General features: G+C 39.6%; 1 protein-coding gene across 2 annotated transcripts in view; it reads right to left on the reverse strand.

The window, feature by feature from the left end:
• Window positions 1-24551, reverse strand: part of TNKS (tankyrase) — a 95922-nt gene that overhangs the window by 68189 nt on the left and 3182 nt on the right. For both annotated transcript variants that reach the window (XM_015861652.2, XM_032444430.1), the window contains exons 2-3: window positions 20794-21018; window positions 8748-8843 (exon numbers count right to left, since the gene is read on the reverse strand). In XM_015861652.2, coding sequence (XP_015717138.1) covers window positions 8748-8843; window positions 20794-21018 — 321 coding nt within the window. The remainder of the gene's footprint in view (window positions 1-8747; window positions 8844-20793; window positions 21019-24551) is intronic.

Raw genomic sequence — 24551 nt, forward strand, 5'->3', positions numbered from 1 at the left:
GGGGGAAGAAAAAGGATAAAAGAGCCACTCAAATTATACCCAGGAATAAAGAAGAGGAATGTTGAAGGAAGTCTGAAGTGAATGATTGTATTGGTTGGGGTATATCTACATTAAAACCCATTACCCTCTATTCCCATACTCATTCTGTTTGCGCGTACATGCATTCTGCTGTGATCATACCAGTTTCCTTCCCTTGGGATGCCTGACTTGCTCTCTGCAAAGGCTAGTCAGTGTTCAGCATATCAATGAGGACTGCACAACAAACTAAATCTTCCTGCTGGACACCTGCTTTATTTACTGCATAAATATAAAGGCATCTAAGAACTGTTAGAAGCAGCAAATGCCACAGCAGAGTCCAGCACACATCCCATTCCATTTACGACCCAGCATCCTAGAGTGAAATAGGGTATCAGAGGTGGATGTGTATGCTGTATTTCAATCCCTGCAAGGAGAACAACAGCATCAGCAAAAGGGCAGAATAAAACCTGGAGCACTGAGAGTTTGAAGGTTCAAAGAGCTGCAGATAAACCCAATGGAGACTGCCAAAGATTTAAGTATAAACTGTCTGATATGAGCCAGTTAAATTAATTTGAGAGTTTCTGTAACAGTTTTCAAAGAAAAAAAAGTCACAATCGGTAGAGGAAAACATTTTAAAATAAGTTTGAAAAGAAATTCTTGTAGACATTTTAATGCCTCATAAGAAAACAAAGGAAGTTAAAAGACAATTTTATTTCTCCTTTTAATACTTCACCCTAAAAACACTTGATCTTTTGAATTAAAAAAAAAATATTCCTCAGGAGCCCAAATCCCTTTAAATTTAAGAGTATTGTCAACTACTTCTTAAACGCTTGTCCTTGAATTTGTTTCTACCATATGCAGTAAAATGAAAAGCAAAATGATTCTGACCAAGCTTGGTCCAAACAAAGCTCTAAGCAGAGCCCAATGCCTGGCCAACCATGCAGAGCAGAAGCACCTTGTCAACTGACATTTTTGAGCTTAACAAAGCCTCTTATTAGCGGACTGCCACTGACTATAGCATTGCAAGCAGTATACGAGCACTCTGCTTCTTACTCAGATTATTCCAGTAGGACCTTTCAAGCCACATCCACTCGCTAAGTAAGATGTCTTAAAAGAAACAAATCCATTAAAACGATTCCTAAATCTGCACTGTTTTCCAAATTCAAACAGCTCTTGGGAAAGCTAAAGAAGCTTATGGCATACAAGAGGGAGGTTGCTTAGTTGTGGTTCTCCAGCCTCAGTTGTAGCTCTGCAGTCTCTGTGAAGCATTATTTTAGTATGTGCACATTTATTAAGCACTCTTAAAGGTGTTATTTTGCCAATTAAGATCAGAAGAATGGAAATCACACTGAGAACTGGGAATATGTAGGTGAGGGGAGAGAATAGGAAGGGATGAAAGCTGGACAGAGAAGCTGAGGAGATCACATATTTTGGATAAGGATTTTATATGACAACCAGGACTAGAAGTCAGGAGGAAAAAACAAGAACCACGTGGACCAGTCAGCAATGTCGAATCAACATATGTAGGACCTTCCAAAGTAAATATTTAGCTGTTTTAACCACTTGTAACCCTTTTCTTCCCATCTTACACTAATCCCTGTTGCTTTCTACTTCTGCAGCAAATGAAGCAGGAGCCAGACAACATTCTGCTTTACTCTGAAAGTTTGATTCCTCCACAGAGCAAAGCCATCCTTATCATTCCTGCTGAATGAGGCAGTGGGGAACAGTCAGCAGTCCTATAAGCAAAGTCTGTACCCTAATAAATACATAAAAAGGTAAAATCAGATGCCTCTCTCACTTCCTAGTCAGAATATTTTACTTTCACAACATAGATATTCTTTCAGATTCATCCATATTGCTTGGAACAAACGTCTTAAATATTTTACACACACAGACTCCCAAGGTTTTGGTTATGAGCGTTCAGTACTTTCAAAATGTTAACGTGGCTTCACTTCAGAAGAAAACAGCACAAACACCATATACTGCTGCTGAGGTTACAGCACAAAAACTGAAAGCAACAGCAGCTTTTGTTTGTAGGAATAATCCAGCTAGCTAAAGAAAAATCAGGAAAGTTTCATGCTTGCTTAAAGTAATCAAAGACAGCACAGAAAGAGAATCCATCAAAACAGAATTGCAGTATAGCGATCCTACTTACAAACAGAGCTGAACAAATTAAAAGTTCTATCATGCCACCACCTTCACCTGCTCAACCAGTAGCACTCCATCTTGATGTACTGTCCCATGAAGAATAGTATGCAGTGTGAAAAGGCCACCCGTGGATAGTGGGATAAATGTAGTTAAGACCAAAACTACATGTAGCTTGAGGATTGCCAGAAGTTGCTACTAATAAGTAGAGATTCACAGCATTGACTACAGTAAAAAAAAAAAAAAAAAAAAAAAAGACTCAAAATGAACAAGAAGTAACTTAAACTGAACAAATAAAATTATACAATCAACATTTACTCTTCTTTCTTCTTTAAAGGATAAGATCGGTCATTGCTCAAGGCAAAGAAACAAACAAGACAAGTGCTCTGATGCACTACAGAAATAGAAATGCTTCTTACACATTTCTGCAATCATCTTCCCCAGGGCAAGGAAAATACATTTGAGGCTCTTATTTACAAGTCAGAGAATCTTATTTGTTATTCTGCCCATTTGATACAGGTTTTAGGAAGAAAAGTTTATTTTGATATCAAGTTTTACTGGGTATTACGGATTACGTAAATTAGTGTACATTAGATTTCTGAAAGCTTTCAGACCTTCCAAAACCCTACGCAAAGAGCAGAGTTGAGAATCAGAGCACTAAAAGACTGTACTGAGGTGCTTTGTGAATGCTTTAAAATAATTATTTTTCCAAAGGAACAAATTAAGAGTTTTAACTCCACTTATTAAAATGGTGCTACATGAACAACATGGTTAAAAAGCAAGCTGAAAGACTGCAAAAAACATCTAGAAAAGAGGATGGTGCAAATCAAAGCTATGCTCTGCATCAAAGCATCAATCCTGAATCACACAATGCTTCAGATCTGACCACCTACAGGCTCCACAGACTTTCAACTTCTTGCCTAAATGAAGAACAGAAAAAGAACAAGTTGCCCGATCCAAGCAGATAGCCACATTCCAAAGAAGTCATTTCCAGACACAGAACTGAACTGAACCACAAAATGAGGATGATAGTGCTCACCTCTAAAATGGGGAACAAAGAGGGGAAAAAAGGAGAGGCTGTCATCATTCTAAAACTAAACTCTACAAAAATATCATCCAGAGATACAGTTACACTAGGAAGAAATCCAATCTTATTAAGGTGTGGAAACAGAAAATCCAGGCATCAGAAGATACAATGGCTCACATAAATCCTTGAACAAAGTCCTTCAGGACAAAATTAGAGAAATTACAAAGTCATGGAATGGGAAGAGAAGTACTTCCAAGGTCTAGATACTTCAAATCATGATTAAAAGCTGGAGTTAATTGTGCTATGACCAAAAGAAAACGTTAGAACTGGTGTTAAATCTACAACATGGAAGGAAACATTTAAATGACTGAATTACCAGATAAAAATAAAGAAACTAGAATGACTTAAAATGAATTCAAGAAATGAGCAATAGTACAGAACAAATGAGTATCAGGAAATAAAGACAATAAACACTACGCGCATCATATATTCAGGAGTTATACTCATGGGGAATCTAACCCATAAACTTCCAAGAAATTAAGAATTCCAGAGGTTTCATGAAATCCTTCATTTTTTTATTACCTCTGACTCCATAACTAACTACTACTGAAAGTCTGTAACAAAAAATGCCACCAAAGCTACTGAATTATCGCTACAGAATTCAACTGGATGTCATACCAGAACATAATGATCAAATCTAGATACATCATCCTGAAAGATAAACTTAGTGCTGGAAAGTGGAGAAAGAATCACTGATAGGAGATACTAACACATGTTAAACTTCATTTTTGCTAAAGTAAAGCTTAACGTGTAAGCAGTACAAAATAAGGACTGCTCTTCCTAGAATCACAAGGTTGGAAAGGACCTAACAAGACCATCTAGTCCAATCATCCTCCCATTACTGTAGCTACAGCAAACCACTAAACTATATCTCACAGGCATCATATCATACCCATAGCAGTGAATTTATGCAAATGGATTCTTTCTTTCCTAGTGAAAACAAAGACAGCAAACCTACCTGAATGCCAAACAAATAATTACAGATTTATTCAAGTGCAAAGGCCTTTTCCAGTACTTGTTTAACACTGCTTGCTTCGAGATGTAAGCCAACAGCTCATCAGAAGGCAAGGATATTCCTCACCTGCTGGATTTCTCACACTTGTCTTTAAGGCTGCAGACCCTGGTCACTTGTCAGAAGATACGTGAATTTTAGAAAACTGGAAAGCTCAAACCATTCAAGCAATATTTGTCCTCCTTCCCTTTACAAATGTTCCTCTTTTTCTAAGTGCTGTTTATGATGCCGATTTCTTAAAGGCAGAAGCTGCCTGTTGTCCAAATGATTTGAATCTGGAAGATGCAACATGTGAGAATTAGATCAGTAAAAGGAAAGGGGGATGAAGTTTGCAGGTGTAAAGATTATTCTAACAAAATCAAAAGGAAATGCTAGTATCCATCTAGTACAGAATACCTTCTAGATCATTAAATGCACCTGAAAAGAAATATTATCAAATCAGAAGGAAAGATTAGGGGATTTAAGACTGTCAAATAACAAAAGCCACTCACACAAAAACTATAATCCTCTTCCCATCCCAGTAATTCTAGAATTAATGAGTTGTGCCTAACATCCATTTTCTGTTCTGTAATGTTCCATAAACTTTTTGCAGTGAAACATCAGATTTTCCATTTCCTGGCAGGCAGCTCACTTAAAAAAAAAATCTGCAAATATATTTCAATAAATGGACTATGCTCCCCACTTCAATTAAAAAGCTGACACGACAAAGAGATGGAAATATGAATTCTCATTAACACTTCTGATAACCTTAACTCGACTGTGCTTTCACTCAAGCAGTCCTTCACATCCAAAAAACCTGAGTGAGAAAAGCTTAATAGCACCTAATTACTTTGTTTATAAAAGACTTTTCCACAGCAAGTAGGAAGATCACAGTCTTGTTCGACTTCAAAAATTGATTCTATTAACAAACAAGACATTATTTCCTCCCTTCCCCAAAAAAATCTTTCTTCAAGATGGAAAGGCAGCACTTTAGCTTTCTTCATTTGGACTTTTTTCAAGAATGTAATGCTTTAAGCCAATCAAAGCCAACCTTGCAAAACAGTGATGTGGAACAGACAAGAACATATTATCCAGCCTAAGCTAACAGCTCAAGTACAGAAACAACCGATCATACACAAAAGGCAGTTCTAGACAGCAGACAATATGGGGAGGTGGCAAAAAAAGCATCAATATAGGAACATTCAAACTAAATCATTCTCATTAACAATATTGCTGGCTCTTGATATACTGCACTGGAATGATATAAAAGGATATCAATGTTTAAAGAGGCAATAAGCAGCTGAAGAGAATAATGAAGACTAATAGGACTTGAACCGCAATAGCTCCCAAAGGCCCTCTTCTGGATGGGAGTCCCACAGTGCCAAGCACAGCCACAAAGCTGAGTCCCCTGCTCAGAAATCACACATTCCAAATGAACAAAAATTAACTAGGATATTAATCTGAAGCAATGGCTGTTTATCAGATGAGATATTTTTAGAACCTATACTAGCATTCTAGCCTAAGAGAAAAAGATGCTTACAATCTCTTTCTGATAACCCAATTCAGGAACAGTAAGGGAAGCTAGAGAAGAAAAATGTTTGCCCTCTAAATCATGAAGTGCTTGGCTCACACAAATGGTGCTTATTCTGCAGCAGGGGAAAAAAGACTGTTTTCCTGCTTAAGTACTAAAATGCAGGTTCACCATCTCTCTATATATATTTTTAAGAAGCTGGAACTAGTTGGTTATTGTAAACGACAATGAATTTGATGGAAAATAAATTTAAGTCAATTTCCATCTAAATATTAGCCTACCCTTTGCGTTGCATAACCTTTTCAATACATTTTAAGAGAAAAGTCTAAGAAAATGGCTGGAAGTCATCCCAGAAACCAGTGCATTATATATCTTTTCTGTAAAATGAGAGAAAAAGATACTGTACATTCTTCTAGAACGAGAGACAAAAAAAGACTGCACCACTGTGGATTCAGCACCTGGTGTCAGAACACCTAGAAATGTTCTTTGTGCACAGGGAGCATCCCCTTTAAAGCACATGCAGAACTCTGTCAAACTGGAAGGAAAAAAAGATTTTATCGAGTTACCTACAAATTTTTACTTTATTTCTAAAGCGCAAGTCAAACACAGACCATTAGCATACTTCATTCACAAAGTGATTAACATCAATGCACAAATTTGATCCAAAAAGTGATGAAAGGAACCCTGCTACCCCACAATCAATAGAGCAGCAGTGTGGAAAAGTCTATTAAGGTCAGACACTTGACAGAAAAGGCACTAAAAATAACATCTTAAGAACAGCCCTGACACACATACTGTTTAAAGACACACAGTAACAACTACAACTACGCTTTCAGAAGCACTCCACTTTAAAAGCTCTAAAAATCCCACCATTCAACACTAAATACTGGAAATTAAGTTAACATCCTCCTGGTTCTTAATCCAGTAATACCTTTAAAGTCTTGATGCACCTAATTACAAAGCATCACTATAGCTAAAGATTAATCCAAGCCAGATACAGCCTAAGAAATCCCTTAAGCCTCCTTCTTCCAGAGAGATGAAGACAGACATAAAGATGATAACATGGAAAATGAATGAGAAAGTAGCAGCCTAACAGGGATACTAAGAAGCAGGGCAGTATCCAGAATAACTACGGTTTTAATAGAAAGTTTCCATTTAAATGTCATCCAAAAATCAGTTACTTCAGTGTACTGGAAATATACAGCAGCTAAAGCAGGAATCAAACTGTTTATATACTAGAGCTAAGGTGCACAACACAGAGGGCCCAGCATAGTCAAGAGCCACCTTGAGGACAAAGCCGATAAAACCAAAAACTGATTTTCTTACCTGGAAAAATAAAAACAGTCAAATTTACCTCACCTTATTAACATTAGATGTCTAAAGAGCAGAAGAATTGGATTTATGTGCAAGTGTTGATACGTACAACCCAGCTGCAACCATTCATTTCAGAAGCTTGATTAGTGGGTGCTGATACACAAGTGTTAGGGGTACAGATGCTGCATTCATGTAGAGGGCTGCTTCTAACCCAGCTCACTGGGCTGCAATGACACCTTGCCCTCTACTACACCTAAAGCACAAGGTGTTGATTCAATGCCTAGAGAAGTCAAAGGAGAAGTCATGAAGCCATCATCATGGACCTTGCATCTCTTGCTATGCCCTCAAGATCTCTCTGAGCAGTCTGAGGATAGATAAAAGGCAAGACACCCCAAACTGTACACACACCAGGCTCTCAAAACCAAGTGTTAAAAAGCCATTAACACCTTTTAGTTACTTTGACTCCCTGATGCCCTTTCCATCTTCAACATCTGTAAAACTGCACTATTAACAGCAAAAAATCACATTAACCTGCTTAATACAGCTAACGTAGGAATTAACACTGTAGGAATGTGTTTAAATTTGACACGGAGTAATTAAACTAAACCATATGTATTTAAAGTGCATTGTTCCAAAAGCACTCTCAAATCACTGCAGAGCTTTAGATAATTATGTATAGCAGTCAGTGTGTGCTGGAAAGAGAAGATGAAGAAATGTTCCTGACAAAGTGAAAGGAACATCATCTGAAGAAAGAATTTGGGTGTTGGATAGCACATAACCTATAAATTACGCTGTCAAAAAGAAAAAAAAAAGACAAAGAGATAGGGGAAATAAAGGTAGGAAAACAGCTATTTCTTTAAGTGGAGCTTAGCTGCCAAATCTTTTCCTATAAATCTAATTGTACACATTTTTAAATCGAGGATTACTTTGTTTTAAACATTATTCCCCACATGTCAAAATCTGCACAGAGGAGCATGGATTGCTCGGTATTTATTTGACAGGCTACTAAATTAAAACTGCAATGCTTACTAGTATGCCACAACAGTCCATTTATTAAAAAAAGCTGCGTACAAAGTTGTACTTATTTAATATTTTCATAAAAAACACTATTTGACAGCTGGCAGTCCCCAAAAAGAGAAGAAATAGATGGGTAACAGAATTCTAGCAAAAAAAGACTAATGAAGAGGAAGAAAAATGAGGTAGCATGTGAATCTGCAGCAAAATACAAGGTAACTGGTAGTCTCTGCAGTCAGTAGCAGGTTGTCTTTCAGATCACAGGTACTTTTATAGTTATACAATTGTCCTTGCTTGCTCAACACTGAAGGTCTTTAAAACATCTGACCTGATTGTTATTATTTTTTATAGGCTGGGGGCTTCTATTCAAGTCTGACATTGGGTAGCATTGCAAAAAGTAACACAGAAACACAATGTATAACCAACGATGTTATGACAGGCTATTACAGTTTTAGCGTAAGTAGAAGAAGCAAACCTTTAGCAGCACAGCACATTAAGGACAGTTACAACAACATGAAATCTGGTAAAAGGCACAGTTTCAAAATTATCTAACACAACAGATCGTCCAAAAAGGCAGAAGGCTTTTAAGATGCTGAACTTGCACACGCAAAAGGGAACAGCGCTGAGGATGGAGGTAAGCATCTTACCCGTGAGCACGGCTTTTGCTGAGGGGTCTGCCAGATCCAGCGCCGATTTCCCATCGGTGTTCCGAATGTTTGGATCAGCTCCGTGCTGCAGCAGCACTGTGCAGGGAAAGCAGAAACAGTATCTTACCTCAGGGATACACAGATTATTTACAGTTAAGTGTCTCCTCGGCATGATGTAGGCATAAACACACATTGCACAATTTTATTTCCCCTTTTTTTTTTTTCTTTCCTCTTTCTCCCTTCCCCCCCACCCCCCCAAGCACTGCAGCAAAGAATCTCCTCCAGAGTAAGGCTAAGTTGGCAAGTTAAGATGTAGTAAGATCACGTGACTCTTCCTGATAAACATGAACCCTGAATCTCTCGCAGTGCTCAGGTCTGGGTCCCTCCTGTCAGCTGGGAAGCTGCGCGTTCCCTGACTCACACTGGTAGATCTGCTAGCTGTGAAACGGCTCCTGCCTTCAGCACCGCTGCTGCTGCTCGTTACTGCTCCTGATTCTTTTTCTGCTCAGTATCCAAAGGCGATATCTGTGCCTCTGTACAGCAGCAAAGCTCCAGCCTTTTAGGGGCTCACCGATATCTTAACCACACCACACCACTTAGGTGCAATATCTTAACCACAGCATAGCAGCTTGCCCTCAAGAAGCATAGTAAATAAGGTGAGTCTTGGTACCTAAAGCCTATATGTTTAGAAGCTATTATTGTTTTCCCTGCGCACACACTAAACCTACAACACACAAAAACCCAGTTACATTAAAAAACTCAGAGCTCAATATGCAACTGTGTCTAGAAAGGCATTAACGGAGTGAATAACCACATACAACAGCTCATCTAAAAAATGATAGTGACAAAGAAACCTGGAACAAAAGCTACAGAACTATATTGCATGCACAGTTTTAACCAGAAATAGACTTATTTTCAAATTAAAATCTAAACTGGCAATATTGTCTTTATTCAAACCCCTCTTCTTATACAATTCCAGTTTTAAATGCTTATAGCACTGCCAAATGCCAGATATTTCAGTTTAATGGGTCCTATGCTAAATACTTTGCCTTAGGCTGAATTTCTGCAAAACTTGTGGTTCTTTAATGAAGTTAACTGACTTGTTTTATGCTTTGCCAAGAAACTGTGATTCCTCCATGGCTGTGAAAGAAGATTAAAATAGGCAGATTGGGCTCTTACTAGGAGGGTTGTGTTGTGTATGTTCTTTGTTGTCTTTTTTTTGGTTCAGATTTGCCACATCGAGAGGAGGACACACAAATGAAAATGTCCAGCATGCATGTGCTGAACGAACCTTGTTAACATCTGGCACTCATGTTCTCTGAAAATGCCATCTGTGCCACATGTTGCTTCACCTTTCAAAATCCTACAGGCAGAAATGACTCCCTGCCAGTGTCACAAGTCAGTCAAGCACTCCAGTAAGAGGTGGTAAACAGGACCTTTTCCAGGCTTTCTTAAATACAAACAGAGAAGGTAAGTAAGGTAAGCAGAGGTAAGTATCTGTGTCTATTCCCTTGGATCCTGAGGTGAAGAAAGATATCTGAAGAAAGAAAACCCAGACAAGTACAAACCGATCTTATTTCTGTGACCAGCAAGGTCACGGAGCAGATCCTCCTGGAAATCATGCACATGGAAAGCTGAGAGGTGACTGGTGACAGCCAACATGGCTTTACTAAGGCTAAATAGAGCCTGACAGATCTGCTGCTCTTCCATGACAGGGTTACAGCATTGGAGGATAAAGGAAAAGTAATCGATGTCATCTACCTGGACTTGTGCAAAGCATATGTGACACTGTCCTAAATAATGTCACTGTCTCTAAAATGGAAAGACAAGGATGTGACAGAAGATTCACTCTGTGGATAAGGAATTGGCTGGATGGTTGCATTTAAAAGTTGTGATAAATGGCTTAACACCCAGGTAGAGACTAGTGGTGTTCCTCAGGGGTCTGGATTGGGACCAGGTTTATTTAACATCTCCGTCAGTGACCGGGACAGTGCATCCTCAGCAAGTTTGTGAATGACACCAGCCAACACACTGGAGGGAAAGGGATGGCATCCAGAAGGACCCTGGACAGGCTCAAGAGATGCACCTATGAGAACCTCAAAGTTCACCGCGGTCAAGGGCAAGGCCCTGCACCTGTGTCATGGCAATCCCAGATACAAATACAGGCTGGGTAATGAGAAAATTAAGAGCAGCTGTAGGAAGAAATACTTTGAGACACTGGTGAACAAAAAGCTGGCCAGTTATGTGTGCTTGCAGCCCAGAAGGCCAACAGTAACCAAATCTGTGCCCAGATTTGTGACACCCAGTACGACAGAGATGTGGAGTTGTTGCAGTGGGTCCAGAGGATGGCCACAGACATGATCAGAGGGCTGGAGTATCTTCCCCACAAAGCTGGGCTGAGGGAGCTGGACTTGTTTAACCCAAGCAACCCTGCCCACTGCAGCAAGGTTGGAACATCAGGCACAACAACATGGTATCTTGCTGCTCCTTTCAGCTACTCTCTTGGCCCAAATGGCCAAGAATTATGTAGAATACTTAAAGAGTCTGGTCATACTAATGAACTCCAGAGAATTTGGTATGGCTTAACAACATATAATTTTTATGTCAGGTTTTTAATTTTTTAAAAAAATAAATCTAAACACATACATTAAAAACTGACTAGAGGTGCTTAAGCTGGATGCCTACAAAACCCCTGACTATCCACATACATTAAGAATTGACTAAAAGTGCTTAAGCTGAATGCCTACAAAACCCCTATCTGCGGAACAAGCACTTGAAAGGGCCAAGCTGAGTTCAGGAAAAGAACTTGTCACAACTCCTTTGCAGTAACCACGAGATTCATCCTTCTGTTCCTGCAACCAGTTCTCCTGTTAGTCATAACCCTTCTAACCTCCCTATCAGCCAAGAGTGTGGCCCTAGTAACATCTTCCTTATTCAGTCCTACAGACAGACCTACATAATGAATGAAACAGCATCACAAAATAATCAATTACATAAATAAGGACCGAATTGAAATAGAGATGAATACAAAAAGCAAATGTGGATCAGAAGTAGCATTATTCCTACACTGGCTATTTGATTTTATCCTTTCCACACTTCCTCAGTACATAATCTCACAAGAAGGTACCCAAGTGAGCAATATTGTCATCAACATGAATTAACAAAAGAAATGCAGCGTTTGATGTTTAGCCTATTGGCGTAACAGATGTACTTGTACACTTGGCAAACCACAGGTGGCTTTTAATTGAATGTTCTCCTGCTCGCAGAAAACCTTTAGTACTTTAGCCCAATGAAGTCCTTTCTAACCACAGAATATTTGAGATCTAGACACAGTGTGTTTCTAAATCTCCTTTTCAATGCACTGGCACTGTATAGAAAAATGTCAAGATAGATCTCCTGTTTGAGAAAAAATATTCCCTTTATAATGAAACACAACAGAACAAGCCATTCTCGCTAACTGTTGCTATTTTGGACTTCAAATACTGCACACTGCCTTCAGAGGATGTTTTCTGAGTAGCGTTAAAAGGAAAAGTGGAAATAGTTTGAATCAAGAGCTTGCTGTTAACAGGTGAGCATTTGGATTGCATGTACACAAATTCACGCCTGGAACTTTGTTAATGAGCAGATTTTGATATGCTGCTTTATTTCCCTTGGACAGAGGAGACACTGGGGTTTGTTGTTTTTCTGCACTGCATGCAGAGCCGTTAGTAATAGTACCTGGCTATCATCGCCTTTTCTATAAACCATATAATACAGTATAAAGAAGCTGCTCAATTCATTGAATCTTCATGTCATACGTTGATATCAAAGCTCTGTAAGCCAAACTGTAGGACATAATTCTGCGTATAGGTGTCGTACAATCTATTTTTATCCTCATTATAACTGCTACAATACTTTTCCTGATTTCCAGTACCACCTGAGATGTTTTAATTACACTATTATTCCCAATCAGTACTACAGACAGAACCTTCCCATCTAAAGAAGAAAATACTTTCAGTATTGCACAGATCATGAACTACAACCATAAATTATTTCAGATACTGCCAACTTGCTACAGCAGGATGAATCCTAAAATTACACGCTTGGCCCCCAGCCTCCTGGCACAGCTATTTTGAACCGTGAAGCTAACTGACATTACCTCATTTGGGTCTCAAATGATAAGTCCACCAAGAACAAACATTGCCATTTCAACCTTCACATTTTCAGTAGGAAAGTACAGCAAAAGCTTCTGTTGTTAGCTATACAGCAACAAGGGAGAAGTAAGCCTCACAAGAGGAAGGAAAAACAAAAAAGGGAGCTTGTCTAAACACAAGACATTACTCAATCAGATAGCCCTTCCTCCTTCATACTGCCTTAGCTAAAGGTGCACCAAAGGAGAACATTTCTTATTGAAGGCAAGGACACAAATAGAACAGGAACAGAATAGGAGTAAAGAAATCCAATGGCAGGCATGATCAAAGATGAGAATATTTCTGTTACAGTTGTCTAGGGCCAGCATCCACAAAATTCCTTGAGTATACCCACTGGAACACTCATCTCAACGTTCACTTTTTGTTTCCAATCAGATGCATCTAAGCACAAAAAAGGGCACATCCAAACTGTCTGACTGCTGAGAATGAAGAAGAAAAGAATAGGCAGACGTTCCAGAAGCATCTGCACTTAAAACTGCTTAGTGTTTTTAACTGCATTGCCACTGTCTTCAGCTCCTCACACTTCTGCCAAACAAAACCTTAGTCCTGCCTCATACTGTCTCTTCCGTCCCACTGTACCACTCCATCCCACAGTGCTGTTCTCACAGTCTCTTCCAGCTACCCGAACTCTAACATTTATCTTCTTCCTTTTCAACTTCACTTTCTGAAAAAGACCTTTAAAGATCCTTTCTAAACTAAATTACAGTAGCTTTATCTACTTACTCCCAAAGTATCTTGGTACAGAGAAAATAAATGACTTAAGAAAAGTCATTTAGTCTCACAATATATGCACAATTGTTTACCTCCCTAAAAATAAGGATACCTCCAAGTTGCTCAGCTGTTTATTCATCTTAGGTCCCAGGAACAAGATGTCAGCACTAGTCCCATACAGGTCACACTTCCAAATTATACACAACAAGAAATGTAATGTCCCCATATATAACCAAGTTATAAAAATATCTAGACAACAACATTGGAACCCTATTTATTAATTTCTTACAACCAAGGCTAAATGCCTCATCTCCCCCAGCTATTTCTATACATAAATCAAAACTTCACATTACAAGAACATTAATTTCTTAACTAGAAATTACATTTCTGTGATTCAGACCTAATAATCCTGTTTAGCTAAGTTAGTAGATATGAGTGTTTTTGCAAAATGACTTAATACAAAACTAAAGCCATAACACCCCATCCTTAGCTTCATAAAGTTGGATATAAAAGATAATCCTACTACAATAACCACCCTCACAGCAGCATCACCACTCAACTTCTACTTCTGTGAGCAATCCCAGCCTCATCTTCATGATAAAAATGCAACTATTCACTAGTCATCAGAACTACAAGGTGAAAACATGACAGGCAATGTCACCACAGAGGCTATATGCAGCTCCAAAGGTAAGTGCTGCAAGTGTCCACTTGATCTATCTATTCCCACAAGCCTGGAACACCACTGCCAGCTTATCTAAGAGGAACAGGGGAAAGTAAAGCAGTCCTATGCTCCTGAACATCCCTCTGACATCCCTCTGTACTAAAAGCCATCAAGGTTGAATCAAGAGAGGATTATGGAGCAGAAAGCACTAAGAGTGCTGAAGGATTTACTCAGGTGTCAGGGTACGGCAAAGGGCATACCTGGGAGTAACGCTAGTGGTTTATTGCTAAGAGAAGATGCAAAGCAGGTATCAGTTCAGGGACAGAATAGGAATGCATTTAGTAAGGAAGAAAAGGGCAAACAAAAAAAGGACTCAGAATAAACAAAAAGGAAGAATTAAGGTATGGTGAACAATTAAACCTCTAATGGATTTGGCAGAGAAATACAATAAAAGTAATCATGGGTGCAGGTAAGACAATAAGAAAAAGCTGCATAAGACTGGATCTCCAGCAACAGAGGAGTTTGTAAACAGTTAACTGCTGAAGACTTCAAAGATCTGCATTAGCACAGCTGCTTTGCAGGGTTTCTCTGCTCAGACAGCAAACTGGAATGGACTTCTCCAGGCTGAGAGCTGCTCTGAGACAGACTTGCTAAACTGAGAAATTCCATCTCAGCACCCTGGGACAAATGCGCTGTGCAGAGGAGTGCTTAATTTGAGAGGGGAAAAGGTAGGGTGCTCATGCCAAGCTGCAGGGGTATAAAGGTATATCTCTAGCAGGATAAGAACAAACAACATGCCAAGATGGGGGGGGGGGGGGGGGTTGTGCTGCCCACGCTCCCTTCGGCAGCTGCAAATGTTTGGCCTAGCAAAGAGAAATATTAGGGATCAACTGATCTCTTGCCCAGTCCAGTTCATTTTGCAATTACATGATATACTTTGGTTGGCAAAAGAAAGGACAGTAGAACATTAGCCAGTGACAGGAGTTGAAAAGAATCATTTCGTTGTTAGCAACAACTCCCAGAGTGTATAACCAACGTTACCAGAGAAGGACATGGTGGGTCAATGCAGGCTCCAAGCACTTTCAGCAGTTCACTTTCCTTACTGCCCTTGCTCAGGGCATCCCACTTTCCCAGTACCCCAGACAGTGGTTTTACAGCCAATGAAGCACCTCATTGGCTTTGCTCTTTGTTGGGGTCAGAGAGAGCAAGATACAAATACAGGATGTGGTAGTACAAAGAAGATGAGCAGAATCTTACAAAAGCAACATCCAGCACTGCAACACCAAAACAAAAAGCTGAGAGCAGAAACAGGAAAGTACTTTCCAATCGCATGTATACTGTATGTATACCATAAACTTCACCAACCTCACCTCCCAAGGCATCAGAAAATACTCCAGTGTGTTCTACAATTCCTTGCCCTAGAGACAAGATGTTTTGTTGCTTTTTTTTTTTTTTTTATATAGAATACACTGATTGATCTGATTTAGCACTTCAAAGTAAGGTGGGAGAAAAGGGATGTGAATCAGAACAAAAGCATTTTCTACAAGTCATAATTGCAAGTTAGAGCTCCCCCAGCAGGAAAAGAAAATGCCTTTATAAGGTTCCCTCTGCAAATACTCACAACAGCCTCCCAGTAAGTAAGCATGTATTAACACAGATTAGTTTTCTGTACGTAGGAAGCACTATAAAATTGCTCATTGGAATGCGAGTTTTACCTACAAGTGATTAAATATGCATAGAGAGAGCGAACAAGCAGAAAGTTCTAAGGGCTGTAGGCAGCACAGCAGGCTGATAATATCCTTCTGCCCTCAGAGAATGAGCCAGAGCTGGTAGATTGCTCAGCCCACGTGAACAGCAATTCAAAGCCTTGATCCTGCCTGGACTTAACGAAGTAAATATTCACATTTCCTTTTTTGGGTTGAACATTTTGCAAGTTAAAATTTCCCATCTCAGCTAACCAAATTAAGCAGAATGCAGCCTTCTAAACAGTGACACCAATCTTAGCTTCACTGTTGTTCTAGTTTCTGATTTTTTAATTCATTTGAATAACAAAAGTTTATCACAGTTTCTCACATCACTTCTGTACCTTCACAAGTTTTCTTTTTCTGGCTTTCTCATTCACCCCTACACGCCAACGGAACATTGCACCAACATTCTGCAACCATTCATGTGGGCTCTTATCCAACCAGAGCCACGAGCTGTTCTTTCTTCTTCTAGAGGTGTCCTTGGTTCTCATGCCGTTTTATCTTGCTCCACAGCTGCTGCCCTGTACAGTCCTTCTCGTATTCCCACAAATACCCCAAGCTGAAAGCCACTTTAAGGACAAGCCCTCACTGGTCGGTCCCAATTTCACTTCTCTGAAGAAATTCACCTTCCTGCTTCAAGTTTGAGTCAAATAAATGTCAGCTGTAATCCCGATATCCTACTTGACAGATTGGGAACCCTGCTTTCAGTGTCCTTGAAAAGCAAGAGCACCAAGGCAAATCAGGCCAACAAGTAGCATCGCAAGAGGAAAAAGCATAGAGGAGAGTTAAGAGATCCTCCTGTAGGACTACTGTCATGTGAAACAAAAAGGGTACGTACACAAATAAAATCAAGTTCTTTTTAACATTTAAGAGATACAAATCCTAGCAGTAGCTCAAAACCCACCTTTCATTGAGGTGAAGTCCATGAGGAAAAAAAAAATAAGCTACCTTACTTCAAGAGTATTTCCTTTTCCACAGTCCCCAACCAAGGGTGATGCCAATAGGACCTGACACTCAGAGTCTACCAAGCACTGAACTGGAAGATAAGCATAATGTAAGAAACCTTCCAGAACAGCTTCATGAATAACCACAACCCTCTATCTCAACCTTCTTCAAAAGAATTAGTTTTGTGCTGGAAGTATCTTGAGCTTACAACTTGTACCAAGCACACTGAACAACAAAGAACTTCATGTGAATTAACTGAATAGACTGCGCTGTGTGAACCAAAAGGTCAATTTTAAAGCAGGAGTACCATCTCTAGCAACAGCTAGAACAGGATACCTAGTAAAAAGTATGTTAAGAACAGGGCAAGAATATGCAATGTCTTTACAGATATCACCCAAGTTTTCAACAGTATTTCACTTGGGGATGATACTTAGACACCAAAATATTCTATACTGTCAAAATCCCTCAGCCTATCACCTAAACATCACAGCCACTGTAGATATCACAGCAAGGAATCATCCATTTAGGTCAGTCTGAGTGAATTCCTCTTTTAGGCTGCACCATCCTTACATCACTCCAACCAAGAAAATACATTTTTGCAGCCACTTCCTCTTGGCTTCCTCTCTCATCGTTTGAAATTCTAGCTTTTAAGCTTTGCTATTTGCAGCAGCAAAAGAAATACAGTAATTACTGTAGGGTCAGTGAGTGATCACTTTAAGGACATCAGTAATACAACTGACTTGCCTCATCTTAAATAATGAGGATGGAAGTTCAGTACTCAGTGATCACAGTGAAGACAAGGGCATGCTGCCTAATCAAGGAATTGCTCTGCCTGCTTAGACACTGTATCATACCAAACCATAAAGGATACACAGCAGCACAAACAGCAGGATTCACATCAGACACCTCAGTCTTTCCCGTAAAGGAACAGCATTATGTAAGAAACACGGTATGTTTGTTTAAGTGTGGAAAAATAAGGATTTACTGCAGCACAGGAATCTACAGTCAGCATGAGTATTAACTGCATGAAAGACTAAAGCAAATAACAGAACATGAGGCAATCACTCAGTATTTTCAGTAGGTTTCAATCACACAAAATGCATTTTCTGAACTTGCTTTAAAGATTTGCTTTTTCCCCAGCATAAAGCAAGGCAGCTGCCATTGTTTATTACATGACAAGTATTTAACTACCCACACATTTTACAAGCAAAACCCTTTATATTCTATAGCCATACTTTAATCCATGCTTTCCATTAGATTTGGAAGAGATCCAGGAGCTCTGCTGGACCAGGCCACTTCTACAGCTTAACAGCTACACATTTACCTAGAGACTGTTTTCAAACCACATACGAACTGCATTAAGACTGCGTGGCTCCACTGAGAAGTTAAAAGCAGAGAGTGCTACAGTAATCTGAAGTATAATCCCATAAAACTAAGTATTTCTGCACAGTATTTAGAAAGCTGGTAGCAGACACCTGAAATCAAGCAGTTAGTGCCTGCAAGAGCAGCATCAGCTCCATTAAACAATCCCTGTAATATGAAGTTGCTTCTTTCTTCCACCTTCCTTCCCTCTGTTTGCTAAAAGTTAATATTAGAAGACCTTACTTCATACAGATACAAAATAAGTTTTGGACATTACTGTACTGTACTCTTTGATGCAAGTAACCAGACTTCAATTATTTGTAAACATTATTTGTAAAGAAGTATCACAAAATAAGTAAAGTGGTTTATTGTCCTCCATAGATTGTCTTGTACCCAGCAGAATAATGAGGAAGAGACTCCTTCTCTTGATTGCTGAATTTTAGGAAAATGGAGAAAACCAACTGGGGAAGTCTAAAACCCACAGATAAGTTAAGAGTTAGGAAACACTTCTTTACAGAAAGGATAGTCAAGTACTGGAATAGGCTCCTCAGGGAGGTGCTTGAGTCACCGTCCCTGGATGTGTTTAAGAGCCGTTTGGATGTGGTGCTCAGGGATATGATTTACCAGAGGGTTGTTAGAGTTACGGTACTATGGTTAGACTTCATGATCTTAAGAGTCTTTTCCAACCTCAATGATTCTATGAGTCTAATATTAAATCAACACCAGAAGCACAAGAAACCACATATCACTGTCATTTGCTCTCTTCCAGTTTAGATTCCAGAGAAGCCTGTACATACTTCAAGTTTTAACCAGTTTATGACATTTCCCATTACTACACAAGCTTCCAAGTGGCAGAGCTCACAGGCAACAGTTTAACTTCAGCTTGTAAAGCTGAGTTTAATAGTACTTTCAGTGCAAACACATACATACTCTTGCAAGGCTAGTGCTAGTCAAAAGCAAATTCTACAATCCTACTGCAATCATCATCTAGCCTCTGTTGGTCTTCCAACCACTTCAGAACATTGAGTTTTCCCTGTTGCTATTCGTGAACGTGCCACAGCTTTGCACTCTGTTCAGTTATCACTTTATCCCTTTTTGACCTGTAAAAGTGGCCAAGAGAACAGTATTCTATGCTAGGGAATGATAAAGAACAGATGTAGAATAAGGTGACACAGAAAGAGTAAAGGTGAGAAAATAAATTGCACAAATTATCCCACTGCATCACTTGGAAGGTGCCTAGAGATAGACAAAGATATGGTTAGATAATTAATTCCTATGGAGTCTACTGCTTTTCAGGCAGATACTTAAGTTCAGCAATAAATCCCACATTACACTGGGATTTCCAGAGAATATTCTTCAATTAAAGGCTTTTTAAAAAGCAGACCTCACTTGTTTTAAAAAGAAACATTAAGAATGTGATTTCAGCAGGCCAATTTCCTCCTTTATATCAATTCTAACAGTCTACATTTCAGGCGTAAATAGTATTACTGTACAACATATTCCACGAAGCTATTCAAGTATTCAGTCCTAGTATTCATGCCCTAAGCAATCATTGTTCATTATCTTTGTACATACTCTGTTCCTTCACAGGGTCTTTTGAGATAAAGGCTGAAGACCTTAATATAAATATATATATATAAAGCCATTAAGGAGAAACAGGATCATGCCAACTAGTTGACCCACTAAGTATAAAATGTAAACAAACTCAATGCAAAAAAGAAACAGATTCTGAGGATGGTCAGACACTAGCTGTCCAAGAGACACTGTGATACCCCTTCCTTGGTGGCATTCAAGGCCAGGATGAACGGGGCCCTGGGAAGCCTAATCCAAAGCAGGGGGTCAGAACTGTATGGGTCTTAAGCTCCTTTCCAACTTAAGACATTTTATGAAAAAAGGAAGTAACACTAAATACTTTGAGGGGAAAAAACACCATAAAAGTTAACGACATCTTGCTGAAAAGCCCCTTATACGGTCTGGGTGCATTTAAAATGATTGAAGTGTTCAATTTTATTTGAAATTGCTTTTGCTCCAGGCTACAGCACACACTGAAGATATATAACCACTGTAAGCGGTGGTGTCCTGCAACTTGTATTTGAAAGCTGCAAAGGACAAACATTACTCCATATTGTACAGAATAAAAGGTTAACCATCTTTCTAAGCACTAACCCAACATTCTGAGCAGCCTTAAAAGCAAAGACATTTAGCAGAGTGCAGGGAGACTTCCACATTCAGGTTTTGAAGGCCCTAATTTAGCAGGAGATTTGACGAACCTGCTCTATATTCATTTTCCAGATGCAAGTTCAGCAAAGGTTGAACTGCACAACATGAAAAAGTTAGTCCTGAATGACTGTCACTATACCTACACAATGGTTTAAATTGTAAGCGCACAAAATACACATCTGGTGAAGTTACAATAAGTGACAGAGACTTACCAATACACACATCTATCTTCCCCTTGATAGCAGCCTCGTGCAAAGGAGTGTAGTTCCAATTGTCTCTAGCATTAGGGTCTGCACCTTGGCACAGTAACAGGCTAACCACTTCAGCATGACCAAAGGAGCAGGCGTTGTGAAGGGGTATCAGCCCTCCGTCATCACGAGCATGAACGTTGGCTCCTGTCTGTAGCAAGTGCTCTACAACATCTTTCCTTCCAAACCCTGTAAGAGAACACACTGCTGTTAAAATGCTTTGCAAAAAGAAAAATGACAATATTTAAAACAAGCTGTTCACTCTTACTCCAGGGCACAAATACCAATTACATTATTAACTCCATGCACAGGCCAGAGACTAAATACAGAAGACATTATTATTTTTCCAGAAGAGAAATTAATACATAACACTTAAAGGATGCAAGGAAGAAGCTGTCAGCTCTCCGAGACGAACATACAACTCAGCTGCAGTGTCATGCTGCTAAAGTGGTGACAAATGATTTCCAGCAGCCAGCACCCTCTGTGACAGGCAGTACTTCACGTATGAGGACTTCTCAGATGTTTTCCTTACCTCAGAGAAGTAACCCCTGGCCAGGAGCTCCATTTCAATGTGTTCAGCCCCTTTTTAGCCACAGCACGACACCAGATACAACTGTGCAGACTTCCAACGCAGAATTAACATGCTTTACCCCTGCCACAGTCCATATGGCAAGATGTCTGGACCAGACACAGCTGCTTGCATCCTCACTGGCTTAATCACTAATGGTTAATGCTATGACATGACACTGGGCCTTCAGCCAAGCTGCAGACTGGCTACTCTGCAGGGATTTGTACTGTCTCCACACTGCAGCCCTTCAATACACTTTCTTGGAGAAGTTTTCTAGTAGTTAACCAGGACTATGGTTAAGACAAAAGGCCAAATCTAAAAGACAATTAAGAAACATCAAATGCAAGTTTTCACTGCAGCTTAAATAGGTAAAGTGGCAAATAAAGGGTGTCTGGTCCCACAGCAAAACTAGCAGACAAGCTTTAAAAGTGATTACAAAACAAATCTGACACAGAAGTTACAATTAAGACAACAAAAAAAGACAGATACTTATATCGTTTTTTGACAGATGATAACATCTTTGACACAACTCAGTTTAAACTGAAGAAACCAATGTGATTTCACTGAAGATAAATTTAAAAATCTTCTGTGTGTCACCAGTGAAAGTTCCAGGTACAAAGCAAAAGAGCTCACAAAGAAGTGCCTTAAATTAGAAACCATCAAAGAAATCCAACAAGTGTTTGTGCAGAAAACATTCAATAATAAAGGCTGACTGTAGAGGAGAATCTCTTCCGGAGGCCCATGCGTACAAGCCTGCTCTGATGAAATTCACCTACCAGCTTCTAAAGTACTAAGGACTCATTTCCTGTCCATCATCAGAACTCATTTTCAAAACACTTGGTAAGAAAGAAATAACTAAACACATGTATTTCCTGCTAGAAGTAGAACAGTGCCTTTCCTGGTGAGCACAACACATCAAATAGGCAGCCTGAACTGCTAAGTGCAAGTGTACTGTTTCACCTGCTGCCCAATTAATGTCGCTCAATCACAGCACAGCATCAACTCCTCCAAATACTAGTTCTGTCCTTTGCAAAGCTGCTGTTATGTACACAGTTTAATTCAACACAAGGAAAATTTCCACTTTCACCTGGCATTTTCCTCCTTTCACCTGCTTGCTCTTAAGAACACAGATTCCAAAAGGATTTCAAGTGTAAGAAAGCATGACAACAGGTTATGCATACCTGCAGGTCTCACTGTGACATTAAGCAAAGCAGGAAAGCAGCTCTCATTAAACAATTCCACTTTTTAGAGAACTAAACATAGCTCATATTAGAACACAAGCCCTTGAAGTAGAAAAGCACACATCTTAGAGACACGCTGCCTTTTGAGAATTATTTTAAACTATAATCAAAGGGTGGAGAAAGAAGTTCCAGCTATGGCATTACAACTTTGCTTCAGTACTGCACATCCTGGGGCCAGATTTTTCTCCAAGGTACAGCTCTTCTGGAACCCAGCAGCACTTCTACCAGTTCACTGTGGAGAACAGATTTAAACAGATTTAACTAAGCAAGTTGAAGAGCCTTCGAGCTGTGGAAAAGGGTACCTGGTTCAGTACTGCTGGACATGTGAGGCTTTGTATTTGTATTCTCTTGTAAATCCCTTCAATGAATTTCCACTAGTGATCTTTAGAATGGCCTCACAACAAGTTACAAGTCAAAGAGAAACTTCCTAGAAATCAATAAGCAAACATTTCACATAATACAAATACAACAAAAGCATAAAGGAAAGTTCCAATCACCTAATGATTGATGAGCTCTTCCTTTTACAAGCAAGAGTCCTGGTTCCACAGACCCTGAGCCTTTAAGGCTGCCAGGAGATTTCTTAATCAACAACACAATCTTTACTGATCAGCACCACCTGCATGAACCCAGCTGCTAATCGTCATTAGCCCCACTTTAAATTGCACAAGACAGAATTAATCAGTGACTCAGCTTTACAAACACCTGTTTGAGTAAGGGCAGAGACATCTCTTCTGTGGCACAGATATCCCCAACAACTGCAACAAAATCCGTAAGAGTAGTTTATGAATATGTAAGTTTATTGCAGGGGAGTTGGACTAGATAACCTTTAAGGGTCCCTTCCAACCCTAAGGATTCTAGGAAGACATCCAAAAGCAAGGCTTTCCAGAGGAAATTAAGGTTGCCTCTTTTACCTTGTCCCACAGGTGGAGTGATCAGTCCAGGTATCTCTGCATAGAGTGCAGGTGTATAACAGATCACTGACTGCTTCTTGCCATTTTCTGTCTCTCTCTTGCAAGCAACACCCAGCAGTTAATTGTATTACATCTGCCTTCTCCATTCCTTAGCTGACTTCCACAAGTCAAAGCAGATTGTGCTCTTACAATTAACAGCTTGCCAGCTGACAAAAAAAAATCCTTCAGCACTAATTGTTCACTCCAGAAATCTTCCAAAGAACTGTGACATCTGTTAGACTTCACAAAAAGACTGGACTTCCATCACTTATTACTAGCAGTCAGCATGCTTATTGAAAACTTCTTTCCTCACACAAGCTATTCCTACCATTACTACAGACCAAAACTGAAAGAAAACAAGGAATATCACTGATGTCATTCCTTATCAAGTGATCAAGGAATAATCTGGACAAGCTTATGACTGGCTGTATGTGGAAGCTAGCAAGGACTCAGCTTCTTTCCATCAGGTTCATCCACCCAGTCACTGTTGAGAGCACTGCAATTCCTGATGACAAACCAAGAACAAGACCTAAACACACAAATCAAGTTGTCAGCAACAAATGCATGCATTTTCTTTTGTAAGGCTAATACTTTTTCCATGTGGGAAGAAGCAAGTCCAATACCAAGAAGGCTTCTGACTATTCTTGCCAACCCTTGGATTTGCCTTGAATTCTGCTATCTCAAAACCACTCCTAAAGCTGGCTGAATCCGCTGTTTTACTGCTTCACAAGATAAGGCCTTTGTCAAACTGAGAAACAGACCACTGATGGAGAAATAGATGGTAACGGCTGAGTTTTACCTAAGAAGCCACTAGATACTGAGAAAGGAAGTCCCAAACAGCCAGATGATGGTTTATGGGAATCCTTGCCTTCTGCTTCTGCAACTACATAACTGTAATGTCAGCTCCCACACAAGTGAAACTCATTTTTCTGGATGAGCGTCAGTATGCACAATATACTTCAG

Source organism: Coturnix japonica, chromosome 4 (assembly GCF_001577835.2).
Source record: "Coturnix japonica isolate 7356 chromosome 4, Coturnix japonica 2.1, whole genome shotgun sequence".
NCBI lineage: Eukaryota > Metazoa > Chordata > Aves > Galliformes > Phasianidae > Coturnix > Coturnix japonica.